Source organism: Symphodus melops (genome assembly GCF_947650265.1).
Source record: "Symphodus melops genome assembly, chromosome: 21".
Lineage (NCBI taxonomy): Eukaryota > Metazoa > Chordata > Actinopteri > Labriformes > Labridae > Symphodus > Symphodus melops.
The window spans coordinates 8,579,861-8,593,901 of NC_136711.1; the positions used below are offsets into that span (position 1 = coordinate 8,579,861).

The following is a 14,041-nucleotide window of genomic DNA, read 5'->3' on the forward strand; positions in this document are numbered from 1 at the left end:
CTGAAGGGTGGAAAAAGGCAGATGTATATCTATTCAACAGCTTAACTGCAGAAGGGGAAAATATGACACAGACAGATGGATTAAGTATAACAGTATGTCTAATCATAGATTGCTGAACTCACAGGGGATGGTGGTTCCATATCTCTGGGAATCCGACACCAGCAGCTTGTTTTTCAGACTGCGACGGCCAACGCCTTGTGCACCAATCAGAACGAGCGTCTTCCTCCTGAATGGCGGGACTTTGGCGACCTCTTCATATATCCTCAACTCGTGTCGATCAAATTCTTGTTATAGAACAATAATTTAAGTGATCAATGCACTTAAGAAAAGAATAAACATTGTGTTCAAAGTAAAAAAAAAAAAAGACATTGTGTGGTGTTTTGGGTACCTGCATTCTTGGTCGTCAAATACATCATCTTTTTTTTCTTCTTGCCCCCCATTCCTGCACACAGAGGACCTGAGATGGACAAAAACACACACTAAAAAGATAAAAACCTCCAACCTTGGCACATGTCTCTGCCAGCCACTTCAACAAAGCCTGTGTTCAGACCATGCACTAAGAAGGTGAAGTGTCTCTGAAAGCACTGCCAGGTCTTAAATCCAACACCTTCAGAGTTTATAGGGAGGCCGTACCACTAGAGGGCACTGTACACCAACACTAATGTGCATCCAGTCTGCTGCTGGAGAACACCTGTGACCAGACAATCTGCTCAATATGGCAGGTTATTTAACCAATGACGGAGAATATTATCTTTGCACATGAAGGCAATCCTGGAAGCAAATATGAGCTTCCTATTTCATGTCTAATTACACTCTTCAAGTTGTTTCAACAAGAATTATGTTTTACACCTTGCAGCCAGGTCACTAGATGCAAAGTATCTGTCTGATTAATATATGAATTCAATGTTTGACCTCCAGAATTATCCACAAATAAGCTGTTAATTTATGCTCTCTGTTTGTGTGAAACGTGGCAGCAGGTGTGTCCTCCACAGGCTTCAAGGGCAGAACATTTGGGCTGTCACCTTCCTCTCCTCCTAAAGTGAAGGGCACGCAGCCCTGAATCACCACCTGTTTTGCGCCACAGAAAACTGCCTCCACATCTCATAAAAGTAGAGATGATTATTGATTAGGGGTCTTATCTCCACTCCTCTATCCTTCAGTTTGTGAATGACAGCCCCTGCTGCTTAATAACCAGCAGATTGGATCTGGGCGCCTGAGTCATGTAGTTGCTCATTACTAGCTCTTGGGAGCTCACTGACAGACTGTAGAGGGAAGGTGTGTGTGTGTGTGTGTGTGTGGGGGGGGGGGTGCTTGTATGATATGGAGAGGAACAGATGTTGTCTTTGTTGCTGGTGTGTTTGTGAGGTGAGGAGAACCTGTGTTGAATTTGCATAATGAGAGGTGCTTTGCCCACTCGGCTGCGTGCTGCTCAGAGTGTGTACCTGCAGTAGCAAGCTCCAGGTCTCTCTTCACAAACGCTTTCCTCTTCTCCTCCAGCAGCTGGCTCGGTATGAGACCTGCACTGCCCCCCTCTATGTGACAGGCCTGTGAGGGGAAACATGCACACGCAAAAGATGAGCCAAACAGCATACAAAAATGTTGAATACATTCATATGTGCTGGAGGGTGAGCTGACCTGCCACCAGTTGAGGTCCTCTTGGTTGAAAATCTGCAAAATGTCACCACTACTGAAGTTCAGCCCTGCTTCCTTACAGGGAATCAGGTTATCATGGGATGGATCATAGTCAAAGTGACACTTTACAAAGGCCTAAAGGAAAAAAGGAAACGAAAAGATGGGAAAATGTCAGCTAAATTAAAGACAAATATGCATTAAGTTAAAGAAGCAGGCTGGGACTGTATACGCTGCCTGGGCTTCGCTGTATGAAAAGTAAAGGGTTATTAATGGATAGGCCCGAGAAAGTGTCAGTCACTACAGAACAACCTTGAACACTTAAACACTACTCCATCTCTCGGCTCACTTTCCCGACATCTCAAGGCCACAGGATTCAGCTCATAAACCAAACTGTGCATCCCAACCCCCACTGACAGGACAAGAGGCCTGAGAGAGAGAAAGAGAGAGAGAGAGAGAGAGACAGAACAAGAGAGAGAAATAAAGAGAGAGATGGAGAGAAATAGAGAGAGAGCCAAAATGTGTAGTCATGGCAACTATCCCCTTCCCCCTACTGACGCTTTCTCATACTGTTGTATGGATGTAAAAAAAGACTGCCAGCCCTTATTTTACTGTACGAGAGAGAGAGAGAGAGAGTGTGTGTGTGTGTGTGTGTGTGTGTGTGTGTGTGTGTGTGTGTGTGTGTGTGTGTGTGTGTGTGTGTGTGTGTGTGTGTGTGTGTGTGTGTGTGTGTGTGTGTGTGTGTGTGTGTGTGTGTGTGTGTGTGTGTGTGCGTGTCTTATTCTCCAGACAGGACATACACACACTCCATAGTCTCAAATGACCAAAGGGAGCTGTCAGAGCAGAGTCTAGTCAGCATGCTATGACCAGACTCAAGGCGTGAAACAAAGACAACTGGATCACATTCACAGAGAACAACTTTAATTACCAAAACTCTTGAAGGAACAATATCCACCTACACAACTCTTTACAGCGTGAACACAACTGAATCATTCTTTAAGTTCTCTGACAGATATAGACTATTCAGTGTTCAAGAAAACACTTCTTCTTTTTTTTAACTCCTTAAGACTATACACAGTGGTGCTTTGAGCTTATGCCAATGATACAACATACATTGGAATTTTTTTCAGGTGTAGTGTTTTGTTTTTTTCTTGCATCTCAGTTAATTTTCCCAATTTAAATAATTTTTTCTGTATCCTCTATTTCAAAGGTATTTTTACATATCTTATAGTATTCATCCGTCCATCCATCCATCCATTTTCTGCCACTTATCTGGGGCGAGGTCGCAGCAGTCTAACCAGAGACGCCCAGACTTCCCTCGCCCCAGACACTTCCTCCAGCTCTTCTGTTGGGACCCCGAGGCGTTCCTAAGTCAGCCAAGAGACATAGTAGACCCAGGATACTGGGTATCCTGGGTCTACGTCAAGGCCTCCTCCTGGAGGGACATGCCAGGAACACCTCCCTAGGGAGGCATCCAGGTTGGCATCCGGAACAGATGCCTGGACCACCTCAGCTGACTCCTCTCGATGTGAAGGAGTAGCGGCTCCACTCCGAGCTCCTCCCTGGTGGCTGATCTCCTCACCCTATCTCTAAGGGTGCACTCAGCCATTCTGCGGAGGAAGCCTATTTCAGCCTCTTGTATCCGGGATCTTGTTTTTTCGGTCATGACCCAAAGCTCATGACCATAGGTGAGGGTAGGAACGAAGATCGACTGGTAAATTGAGAGCCTCGCCGTTCGGCTTAGCTCCTTCTTTACCACGACAGACCGATACAGCTACCGCTGCACCGATCCGTCTGTCCATCTCACACTCCATCCTCCCCCCACTCGTGAACAAGACCTCGAGATACTTAAAGTCCTCCACCTGGGGCAAGGACTCCTCACCGACCCTGAGAGGGCAAGCCACCTTTTTCTACCATACCGTACCATGGTCTCAGATATAGAGGTGCTGATCCGCATCCCAGCTGCCTCACACTCGGCAGCGAACCGCCCCAGTGCATGCTGAAGGTCCAGGTTCGATGAAGCCAACAAGACTATGTCATCTGCAAAAAGCAGAGACTAGATCCTGTGGTCCCCAAACCGGACCCCCTCCGGCCCCTGGCTGCCCCTAGAAATTCTTTACATAAACGTTATGAACAGAACCAGTGACAAAGGGCAGCCTTGCCGGAGGCCAATGCGCACCGGGAACAGGTCTGACTTACTGCCAGCAATGCGAACCAGGCTCCTGTTCTGGTCATACAAGGACTGGACCGCCCTTATTTAAGGGCCCCAGACCCCATACTCGTGAAGCACCACCCTACAGGATGCAACAGGGGATACGGTCAAATGCATTCTTCAGATCCACAAAGCACATGTGAACTGGTTGGGCGAACTCCCATGAACCCTCAAGCACCTGATGGAGAGTGTGAAGCTCCAGTGTTCCAGTAAAAGGACGAAAACCGCATTGTTCCTCTTGGATCTTGAAGACCTCACTCATAGAGGGTTCTACCAGACGTTCCCAACAGACCCTCACTACACGTTTGGGACTGCTGAGGCTTCTTCCCCCGCCAGTGCATCCAGGTTGGCATCCGGATGGTGGTTCCATATCTCATTGACTCACCACCAGGTGGTGATCAGTTGACAGCTCAGCCCCTCTCTTCACCAGAGTGTCCGAGTCACACGGCCATAGGTCAGATGACTCGACCACAAAGTCTACCATCTAGAGCTGCAGCTATCGAATATTTTAGTAATCGAGTATTCTATCGAATATCCCATCGATTAATCGAGTAATCTAATAAATCATACTTTTGCTTAATTAAGGTTTAACTCGTCTTGGGTCGTCCCTACAAACCATGGAAACGCCTGCTTGTTACAGCCAACCACCTCTGCTCTACAGCTGCTGCTGATGCTCACCATATTACTGACAGGGTCCCAAATTCACTTTCTGATTCACTGGTCAAGGCGGCAGGTAGATGAAAAATACAGGCCAAACACGTTTTAATGGCTGAAATAGCAAATAGTGTTTTGTGTAGCCTACACATCTGTTACAGTACATTTAATTGAGAAAGCATTATGTTCTGTTGAATCAATCACAGAATCAATCATTATGTCAGATAAGGAAATTGAGAAACTTTAAATATATATTTGCTAAATTATTATTCCACAAACAAGTTCTGTCTTGATTTAGCTTTGAAGACATCAGACATTTTATATAATCAGCCTGTTTATTATTATAAGTGTATCTCTGTCTGCTCCTGCAGCGCGTGCATTCAGCGCGCTCACAGACTACAGAGACCATAGACATACGTCTATGACAGAGACTGTGAGAGGACGTTGCTATCGTTATGTTAGCTGCAAACACGGAGAGAGTGAACGGAGAAAAGCCGACCGTTTGACCGGATCACGTGTTCCCGACTGGGTCGTATGGATCACGGATCAACTGTGTGCTGACTAAAAGTTAAAAAGGGCACGCCGCGCTCGCGCGTGTGCGCGTGTGCGTGTTAGCGCTGAAGTGTGTAAGAGAGAGGAGCAGGTAGCTGCAGCTACATTAAACGTGTTTTATACTCATATACCAAAGTTTTGATGACGCAAAAAAACCCAAAAAAACTTAATGAAGCCTCGAGGCAGCGAAAATTCCTCGATGAATTTTTGCAGTCGAATTATTCGAGTTATTCGAGGAATCGTTTCAGCTCTACTACCATCGACCTCAAGCCTAGGGTGTCCTGGTGCCACGTGCACTTATGGACATCCCTGTGCTCGAACATGGTGTTCGTTATGGACAAACTGTGACTGGCACAGAAGTCCAATAACAGAAGAGAACAGAAAGAACAGATCAGCGAGGCCGATCACCCCGATCACCTCCCTCCAAGTCTCACTGTCGTTATCCATGTTAGCACTAGTCCCCCAGTAGAACAATGGAGTCCCCAGTCGGGACCCCTCCCAGGGACTCCAAGAAGGCCGGGTACTCCGTGATGCTGTTCGATTTGTAGGCCGAGACAACAGTGAGAGACCAGTCCCAGACCTGAAGGCGTAGGAACGCGACCCTCTCGTTCACGGGGGTAAACTCCAACACTTGGCGACTGAGCTGTGAGGCCATGAGCAAGCCCACACCAGCCCGCTGCCTCTCACCACAGCCCTTCTCTAAGAGCTGGGTTCCAGACCCCAAGCTGTGTGTGGAGGTGAGCCCCACTATATCTGGACAGTACCCGTCAACCTCCCACACAAGCACAGGCTCCTTCCCTTTCAGTGAGGTGACATTCCACGTCCCAAAAGCTGTGTTTGGGGATCGGGTCGCCAAGGCCACCGCCATCGATTGCTGCCCGATCCACAATGCATCCGACCCCTACGGCTTCCTCTGTGGGAGATGACTCCACAGGAGGACGGGCCTGCCTCGTCCTTTCAGGCTGGGCACGACCAGGCCCCACGGGAAACGGCCGGCCACCAGGTGCTCTCCTGCGGGCCCCAACCCCATCTTATAGAATTGTGTTTTTTTTAATCCTTGCCTCCTTTGATTTTATGACCTGTCTGATTGATTTTGCTGCCTTTGTGAAGCACTTTGCAACACATAGAGCGATATGAATTCAGATGTATGTTACAGTAGCCAAGATTTCCACTTCTTTATTGCAACTACAGTAATCAACTTGGCTTAACATTCGACTCGAGTTAACATTCCTCTGTCAGGGAGGTGTGTGTGTTTTAGACGTCATATACTTTGGGCGTCTCAGTTGGATGGAAGGTTAAACTAACAGCAGCGACAGTTTGTTAACACATGACTACATTCAAGGAAAACAGCAGGTCTCAGATCCTAGTTAGAGCGGGGGTCGAAAATAGCAATTATCATAAGCTCAGTTTTTCAGCACACTGCAACAATATGCTTCAAATATTTTTCTGTATGCCAATAAGCCAATCACATAAACCCACTCTACATCATTTTCTTGTAGATTATGTTCCAGTATATTTCTGTCTGGTGTAATGAATTCATTTGGCACGGCTCCTTCAGGCTTCAGTGTTCCTCTTCTCTCATGCTTAGACTGATCAGTCACAAAACCCTGTGCCTCACACTGCTCAAGCTGTACATACGGCATCTTCTGGTGAGCTCTTATCCTTCCATCATGCAAGATAACCCTCACTGTAAACTGGGTCACACTTTCAGTATGACTGGCCTCCTGTGGCTCTTAGAAAGCTGATGTTCATTAGCTGCTACAAACACTACACCGAGCGTTTTCCCTTTGTTTAAAGCGGTGATTAAACACTACCCTGAGTTTTTTTTCCAACAAATATTGATCTCCAACAAATGTACAATCTTTTCTAATGTGAGTTTTCAATGATGACAGGCAAAGACTACATCAAAAACATCTCAGTCAGACTGGAGTGCTATGAGCTGTTTGTGGAGTCACTCCTTTTATCTCTTGTTAGAGAAAACTTCAATTTTATTTCCATTATGTATGAACCTAAAATGACTCTGCATTTGGATAAGTGACAAAACTGTAATGTTGGTATTTCAGCCAAGCAGCCAATGTCATCTACAAAGTCTTCTGTAGAAGGAGATATAAGATTCTTGGCACAGCAGACAAGGTTACAGACATGAAGGATGCCAGGGAGGACACAGAGTGCTACTTACTTTAACTGATAAAATGACATAGTCCTTTCAAAGTAATCAAAAGTTATTTTAATAACTAACCTCGGGCATAGTAATCAAAACTGTATTTTACTTTGAAAGAGTTAAACATTGGACCCTCCCACTCACCTGTCTCGCTGTGTGTGGCTCCTGATAGCTGGGCAGGATTTTGAGCACCACGCTGCCGCTCGCCTCCTTCAACATCTCCTGAAGCACTTTGGGGTCGTTGCCCACCTCCTTGCCGTTCACCTCTTTGATGATGTCACCAACATGGAGCAGACCCTGCTGGTCAATCATTCCACCGTGTAGGATCCTTGCGATCACCAGCTCGCCGCTCTCTACTCGAAACGTCACTCCCTATACACACACACAGGTTCAGTATAATATTAGTCTTCCACTGATCAGAAGTTCAATAGACTAGAAGTTAGTTAGTTAGTTCATCACAAAAAAAGACAACACAAAGGGTCTGTTTACATACAGCATAACTTAATATCAGCACACACTCTTACTATTACACATTTACCCATACAACATCATTAATTGTATTGCACTGATTATTTTACAGTACTCCAATTATTGTATTGCAATTCCCTATACCATCAATTTTAAGAAACAGATAAGAAGCACACACACACACACACACACACACACACACACACACACACACACACACACACACACACACACACACACACACACACACACACACACACACACACACACACACACACACACACACACACACACACACACACACACACACACACACACTTTTAGCGCATAACAACTAAACAAATAAACTAAACTAAACTTTAGTGTGTTGTGCATGTTGAGGCACATCTATTTGCAAAATTTCAAACTCGGAAAAGCAGCTTCTCTTAAGTCCTCCTGTTAGCAGTCGCTGCATGAAACGCTCAGTCCCTAGCCACCCTCATTGAAAATTGAAGTGGGATATCACACTGCGATGATGTCACTGATCCAAGCCCATTGGCTCATTGTAGCAAGCACAAGCTCATACTGCTGCTCAGAGCAGCAGTTTGCATTCCCAATATGGTAAAAGGGGCGTAACATTTCCTGGAAACATGCGGAACAACTCACCAATTACAACAGAGATAATCGGACAACCAATCAGATCAGAATTAGTAATTGTGAATGTACTTTAGTATGCACATACATTAGATATGTGAACCAAAAAGGGCACAATATGGGAATATGTTCTCATCAGCACATTCTCCTACAGAAGAAAGTTTCTAAAATTTCACAAAAAAAATTCCTGAAGCCTTTAACCTTCAGAAATCCAGCAAAGAAGGGCACACACACACACACACACACACACACACACACACACACACACACACACACACACACACACACACACACACACACACACACACACACACACACACACACACACACACACACACACACACACACACACACACACACACACACACACACACACACACACACACACACACACACACACACACACACACACACTTTTAGCGCATAATGCTGACGTATTCAGTTCTACTGTGGAAGCTCACTGCAGATAAAAAATCCAGCAACCTAATTCTAATGTCTAGCTATGAAGTACATGAACAACCATGGCTTCACCCTTTGCATTAAAAAAAAAACATTTCTTTTAGGTATTTTCGCGTCTGCAATCTTGTGATACAATCTAGAAAAGAAGAGTTGGGCAAGTCTTGTTGCTTTGTTGGTTGTCACAGTTAGCCACACCCTAAAGCATTTGTGGAACCGTAATTTACAATATGCAAAAAACACTTTCATGAAGAAGGTTTTAATCTTTTACTTGAGACAAAAATCACATCCAGAAAATGGGTTTATAAAAACAACACTGGAGAAAAGGCTAATTTTCAAATAAAACCCCCCTGGATAGAATCAAACCTGGTGGCCATTAGAACTATGGTGGGTTCAATGTCCGCTTTGGCTTTATTATCTAAATAGGATACTCTCACTTACGTATGTGATGTTGCTATCTGTCTCCCATTGTGGCCCTCTTCTATTCTACACCCCTGATCAAAAGTGGGTTTTCTGACAGCAGTCACTTTCTTTAGGTGGTCAGCAAACCCACAGTTACGAGTCAGAAAGCCCTTTGGAGGGCTGTGAAAAACTTAACAGGCAGTTGGCAGAGTTTATGGACAGAATGTGAGAGAATAGAGCACCTGGCAAAGTTATCAGAGTCCTCTTTATTCAAGAACAACACGTCAGATAAATCAAACTCAAATTGTGCTACACTGCAGCATAAATTTGACTTGTTTCTTTTTTTTTTTTAACAAGGCCGTAGAAAGATCTCATTAAAGAGAGAGCGCTCTCAGCTCCAAAACACAGCTCATACTTTTTATTGCTGAGTTTTATCTCTTTACAATTTACAGGAGGGCTCTATCCTGTCACAGTGATTACAATGGCTTTGTGGAGCAGACTCACCAGGTGCTCGCCCGACACTTTTCTTATTCCCACCATCCTGACTGCGTCTGGAGGAACAGGCTGGTTGTTGAGCGCTGCGTCCATGAAGGAACAGGGGCTGGGAGGAGGAGTCTCGTAGTTTTTGGATGCCACAGAGTCGTGGGTCTCGAGGAGGGACTGTGAGAAAGGAACAGGGTGATACAAACACTTTGATAAAAGTGAGAAATCAGCTGTTCTCCCACTACGACCACCTGTAAGAGAGAATCATGTCACACTGCACAAAACAGGTGCACTTGTGAGACAGAGCAAGGACTGAAACATAATCTTCTGCAGCTCCAAATCGATTCAATCCATGCTAGCACAACATGCATCATTAAGCATGAACATCCCTTTGAAAAGTAATTAAAGGTTTTTTTGGCCTGAGTGCATTTTAATCAAGGTGAGATGTAAGACCGACTCTCCATACCTGGAAGTGAGGCTCCTTTAGGATGCGGAGCAGCTCGTCCGCTGCCTGGCTGCTCTGCGCGAGCGGGCTGAGCTCCTTCAGGATGTCCTGGACCAGCTCCACATTGTTCTCCCTCACCGCCTCCAGCTTGGGCTCCTCAAACTGCTCATGGGCCTGGAATATATTTCAAATGAAACCAGATGTTCCTTTACAGTTTGTATATTTCAAAAAGTGTTTGCAAAACATTTAGCACCTTCACAATCCCTCTCATTCGACAGGTAATGCACCTCGCTGATTATAATAACATGCTTCCTGGCTTTTATAAGACTTTTTGTTTTGAAGGAATACAAAAAAGGACATGATAACGGCAACCTAAAAACCACCTGCTGTTGAGAAACACCAACAGCCCACTGTTATTTCCCCAAAGGTTCCAAAACCAAGAAAACTAAGAGAAAATGTACTTCAATTTTTTTTTTCAATTTTTCCTGCTGAACATCAATATTTCAAGGAGGATTTATTTTCAGAGTTCCATGGTTATGGAACATGAATCCCACCATTTTGGTCCAGGACACAAATATAAGAAATTAAAAATACATCTTTTGCATCAGGTGCTCTTTGGATGATTCAGGGTCTCAATGGTGATAGTGTATGATAATCAAGCAGGTCCAAAGTAAAACCTGCATTCTTTATATACTCTTTAAATTAAACTCTACAGAACCTCGTTATGTATCTTTTAAACTATCACTACTCTTTACTGCAACCCCAGCAATCTTGTCAAGCAATCACACAGAGGAGTCCTCTGGTGGGACTTCTCTGGCAGCCACATGTTTGTAGAGGAAAGCAGGAAGAGTCCCTGCAGAGGGACAGGATAAACAACACGCTTACACAACAACAGATATTAACAAGCCCCTTCATGTACAGAGTCCTGCACACAAACTGTAGCATGTAGCTAAGCCTGCATACAGACACAAGCACAGCACACAAATCTGAAGCTGAATCACTGACAGGGAGCTCTTTGCTCCTGTTCAGTGATACAGCAGCAGGTTTTTGCTTATTTGCTGTTTTGGCAGAATTCTGTGTAACCTGATGGAGCGAGCTGTCAGAGCCTGGCTCTGTGACAACATGCCTGCATAAACACAGAGCTATATGATTGTAGTTATTTTGGAGACATGTGGACATAATGAATAACATTTTTTGAGGACATGTGTTGGTTTTGACAACATGAATAAGATAAGCAGGTTTTTGTACTGTGCTTTAGTGTTGTGCCATACGAGGTATATTTTCGTTCATGTTAAGTTAAGACACCTTACACATGATCTTTCTCACTTGTCCTGGTATGGCCATGAGCTTCTGCCGATGAATTGTAGTTAATACTTACTGCTGTTAATCAACTGATTTCACTCAGTGGGTTTACTTACTGTATGACATTATCCTGCTGTAGTTATTGTTCGTAAAAGTCCCAGATTCCTCAATGAATAGCACTTTGAATTATTCAAAAGTAATAATCAGTCTCCTAAACTAACTTGGTCAGAAGCATTTCTTGGATTTATTATGTAACACAATTATACAGCATAAAGCCAACTTACTAATAAAGTAGTTGAATTGTTACTCCATGGTTGGCTCTAAATGCTACTTTAGATAGCTGCACTGCCGCTAATAAAGACAAGCTCTTATGCAATAATTCTGTTTCCATACTTTCAGCTAAATGTCAATAGCTGATAGAAAAAAAGTGGGATAATTGTGAGTATTTGACCGCTGGTCACATAACAGCTAAAATCTTTCACAGAAGCCGTTTGGTAATGCAACAGAGTTCATTGTATGTAAATGTGCTATGGGAGGTAAAGCCTTCAGTTATCAGCCCGCTCCTCTGGAATCGTCTACCAGTCAGGTCCGGGAGGCAGACACACTATGTACTTTCAAGAATGGACTTTTTTTTGTGATAAATCTTACAGTTAGGGCTGGTGCTGGTATAGAACAGCTCATAGTTAGGCTGCTATAGGATTAGACTACTGGGGGAACTGGCACCTTGAACTCTTATCCCTCTCTCTGCATTCAGATCATTTTCCTGCATGTCACTATCTGTAAATCCCAGTTACTAACCACATCTTTTTGCGGGAGCTCCTGAGCTCTCTAAGGCTCCTCGGTAATGTTGGTGAGGATATCCAGCCGGATCCCACCCCAAACACACTATCCTTCTTCCTGCATCTTATCCCATCTCCACCTATCTCATTTCCAAGCAGATGGCTGTTCTGCCATGAGGCAGGATTTGCTGAAGATTTTTGCCTGTTAAAGGGATTTTTTTTTTTTTTTTGGCACGCTATGACGGAACAGGCCGGGTCCTTCCAATATAACAATAAGTAAGGTCTTTAAAATGCTTTCTGTAATATAAGAATGAGCATGGTCTTTTTACCTGCTCTTCTTGTAATGTTAACAGACAAAGAGTAAGATCCTTTACCTGCTTTTTGCAAAGTGTCTTGAGATAAAACGTGTTATTAATGAACGCTACAAAAATAAAGATCGACTGATTGTTCTGTTGGCTTCATGGCACTGTTTTCCTTACAGTAGTCACTGGGGTCACGTTAAAGAATGAATGGAGCAAATTTGATGGCTTAGTCATAGGGTTAGAATATGAAAGTGTCACGACTGGATATCTAAAAGCAAGTGATGGCTTATTTAGACCTAATTGTTCAGTTAAATATGGAACAGAACATCAGACGTGTAAATGACGAAGCTCTTCTGCTAATTGTGGGCCTTAATCACATTTTCATTTTAGAATTGATGGCTGGGATGATTGCGTCATTCTTTCGGGAGTGTAGTGCAATAAACACGGTTTACAGAAGTATCCAGCCTAAGTATACAGACCCCGCTCTGTCCCTCTGTTAGTGTTACCATGTGTAGATCCATCTTGGGGTCATGAGAGGCTGCCATCTTGGACATCCTTTGCACAACCTTCAGCGAGGCATTTTTACTCTGCGCTTGCATCAGCAGATCTTTTATGAGAGCGCTCATCAATAAAAGGACAAACTAACTCATACATAGGAAATCAATCTGTCTTTAGCGCAAAGGAGAGCAGGATGAGGAATGGGGAAGGAGCTCTGCGTTGTGAAAGATTGGAGGCGTTTGAAGCAGTACTCCCTGCTGCTCCCTCTGGATAGTCCATCTCCCCATTTACTGAACAGAACAGCCTCTGCATTAGAGAACCAGTCGGCACAGCTTTTTAACCCCAGCTTTTGCCACAGCCCGAGAAGCTGCTCGCAGACTAATGCATCTCCACGGACAAAGAACTCTCCCAGCCACAGCACCCACCTCAGTGCAGCTCCACTAACACAGACAGTGCAGTGAGAGAAATGTGGTAAAGACATACTAATGACTGTTGACAGCATAGAAGAATAGGGTCAATCTAAGGATGTGACTATGACAGGGTTTTGTTTTTTTATCTGGCATACTTTTAAAGTGCACAGCAAAAAAACCTTTTCCTACTCACGATTTGAAAAGGTTTGTGAAATCTTGCTCTTGGCAAGAAGTAGTGGAAGTGGAAGTGGAAGACTTCGGCAACAGAAAAAAAAACACGAAACACAGTAAGATGAAACTCTAACTCTGACTTTCTGTCACTTTTGAGCTATTTCACTCTTCTTCCTTCACTTCAAAAAGCTTCACTTCACCATGGCAAAACCAGTTTTCTTCATGTGGGCACAGAGAACTTGTGGGATTTTGCTACATGAAGTCTACTTTGCAGAAAGACTAAGAAGTTTTATGTACAAACTTACTTCAAAAAGCTTCACTTCACCATGGAAAAACTCATTTTTTGTAATGTGTGCATGAAGAACTTGTGGGATTTTGCTACATAGGATCAACTTTGAAGAAGGATTTAGAAGTTTTATGTAGAAACTCTACTTTTTTGGTTAGGAATTATTATTATCTTAGGTATCTAACATAATGAAATTAA

General features: G+C 44.0%; 1 protein-coding gene across 2 annotated transcripts in view; it reads right to left on the reverse strand.

The window, feature by feature from the left end:
- Positions 1-14,041, reverse strand: part of mpp2b (MAGUK p55 scaffold protein 2b) — a 46,939-nt gene that overhangs the window by 3,206 nt on the left and 29,692 nt on the right. For both annotated transcript variants that reach the window (XM_079333880.1, XM_079333879.1), the window contains 7 exons: positions 10,117-10,269; positions 9,672-9,827; positions 7,353-7,580; positions 1,636-1,767; positions 1,443-1,545; positions 389-457; positions 123-284 (listed from right to left, as the gene is read on the reverse strand). In XM_079333880.1, coding sequence (XP_079190006.1) covers positions 123-284; positions 389-457; positions 1,443-1,545; positions 1,636-1,767; positions 7,353-7,580; positions 9,672-9,827; positions 10,117-10,269 — 1,003 coding nt within the window. The remainder of the gene's footprint in view (positions 1-122; positions 285-388; positions 458-1,442; positions 1,546-1,635; positions 1,768-7,352; positions 7,581-9,671; positions 9,828-10,116; positions 10,270-14,041) is intronic.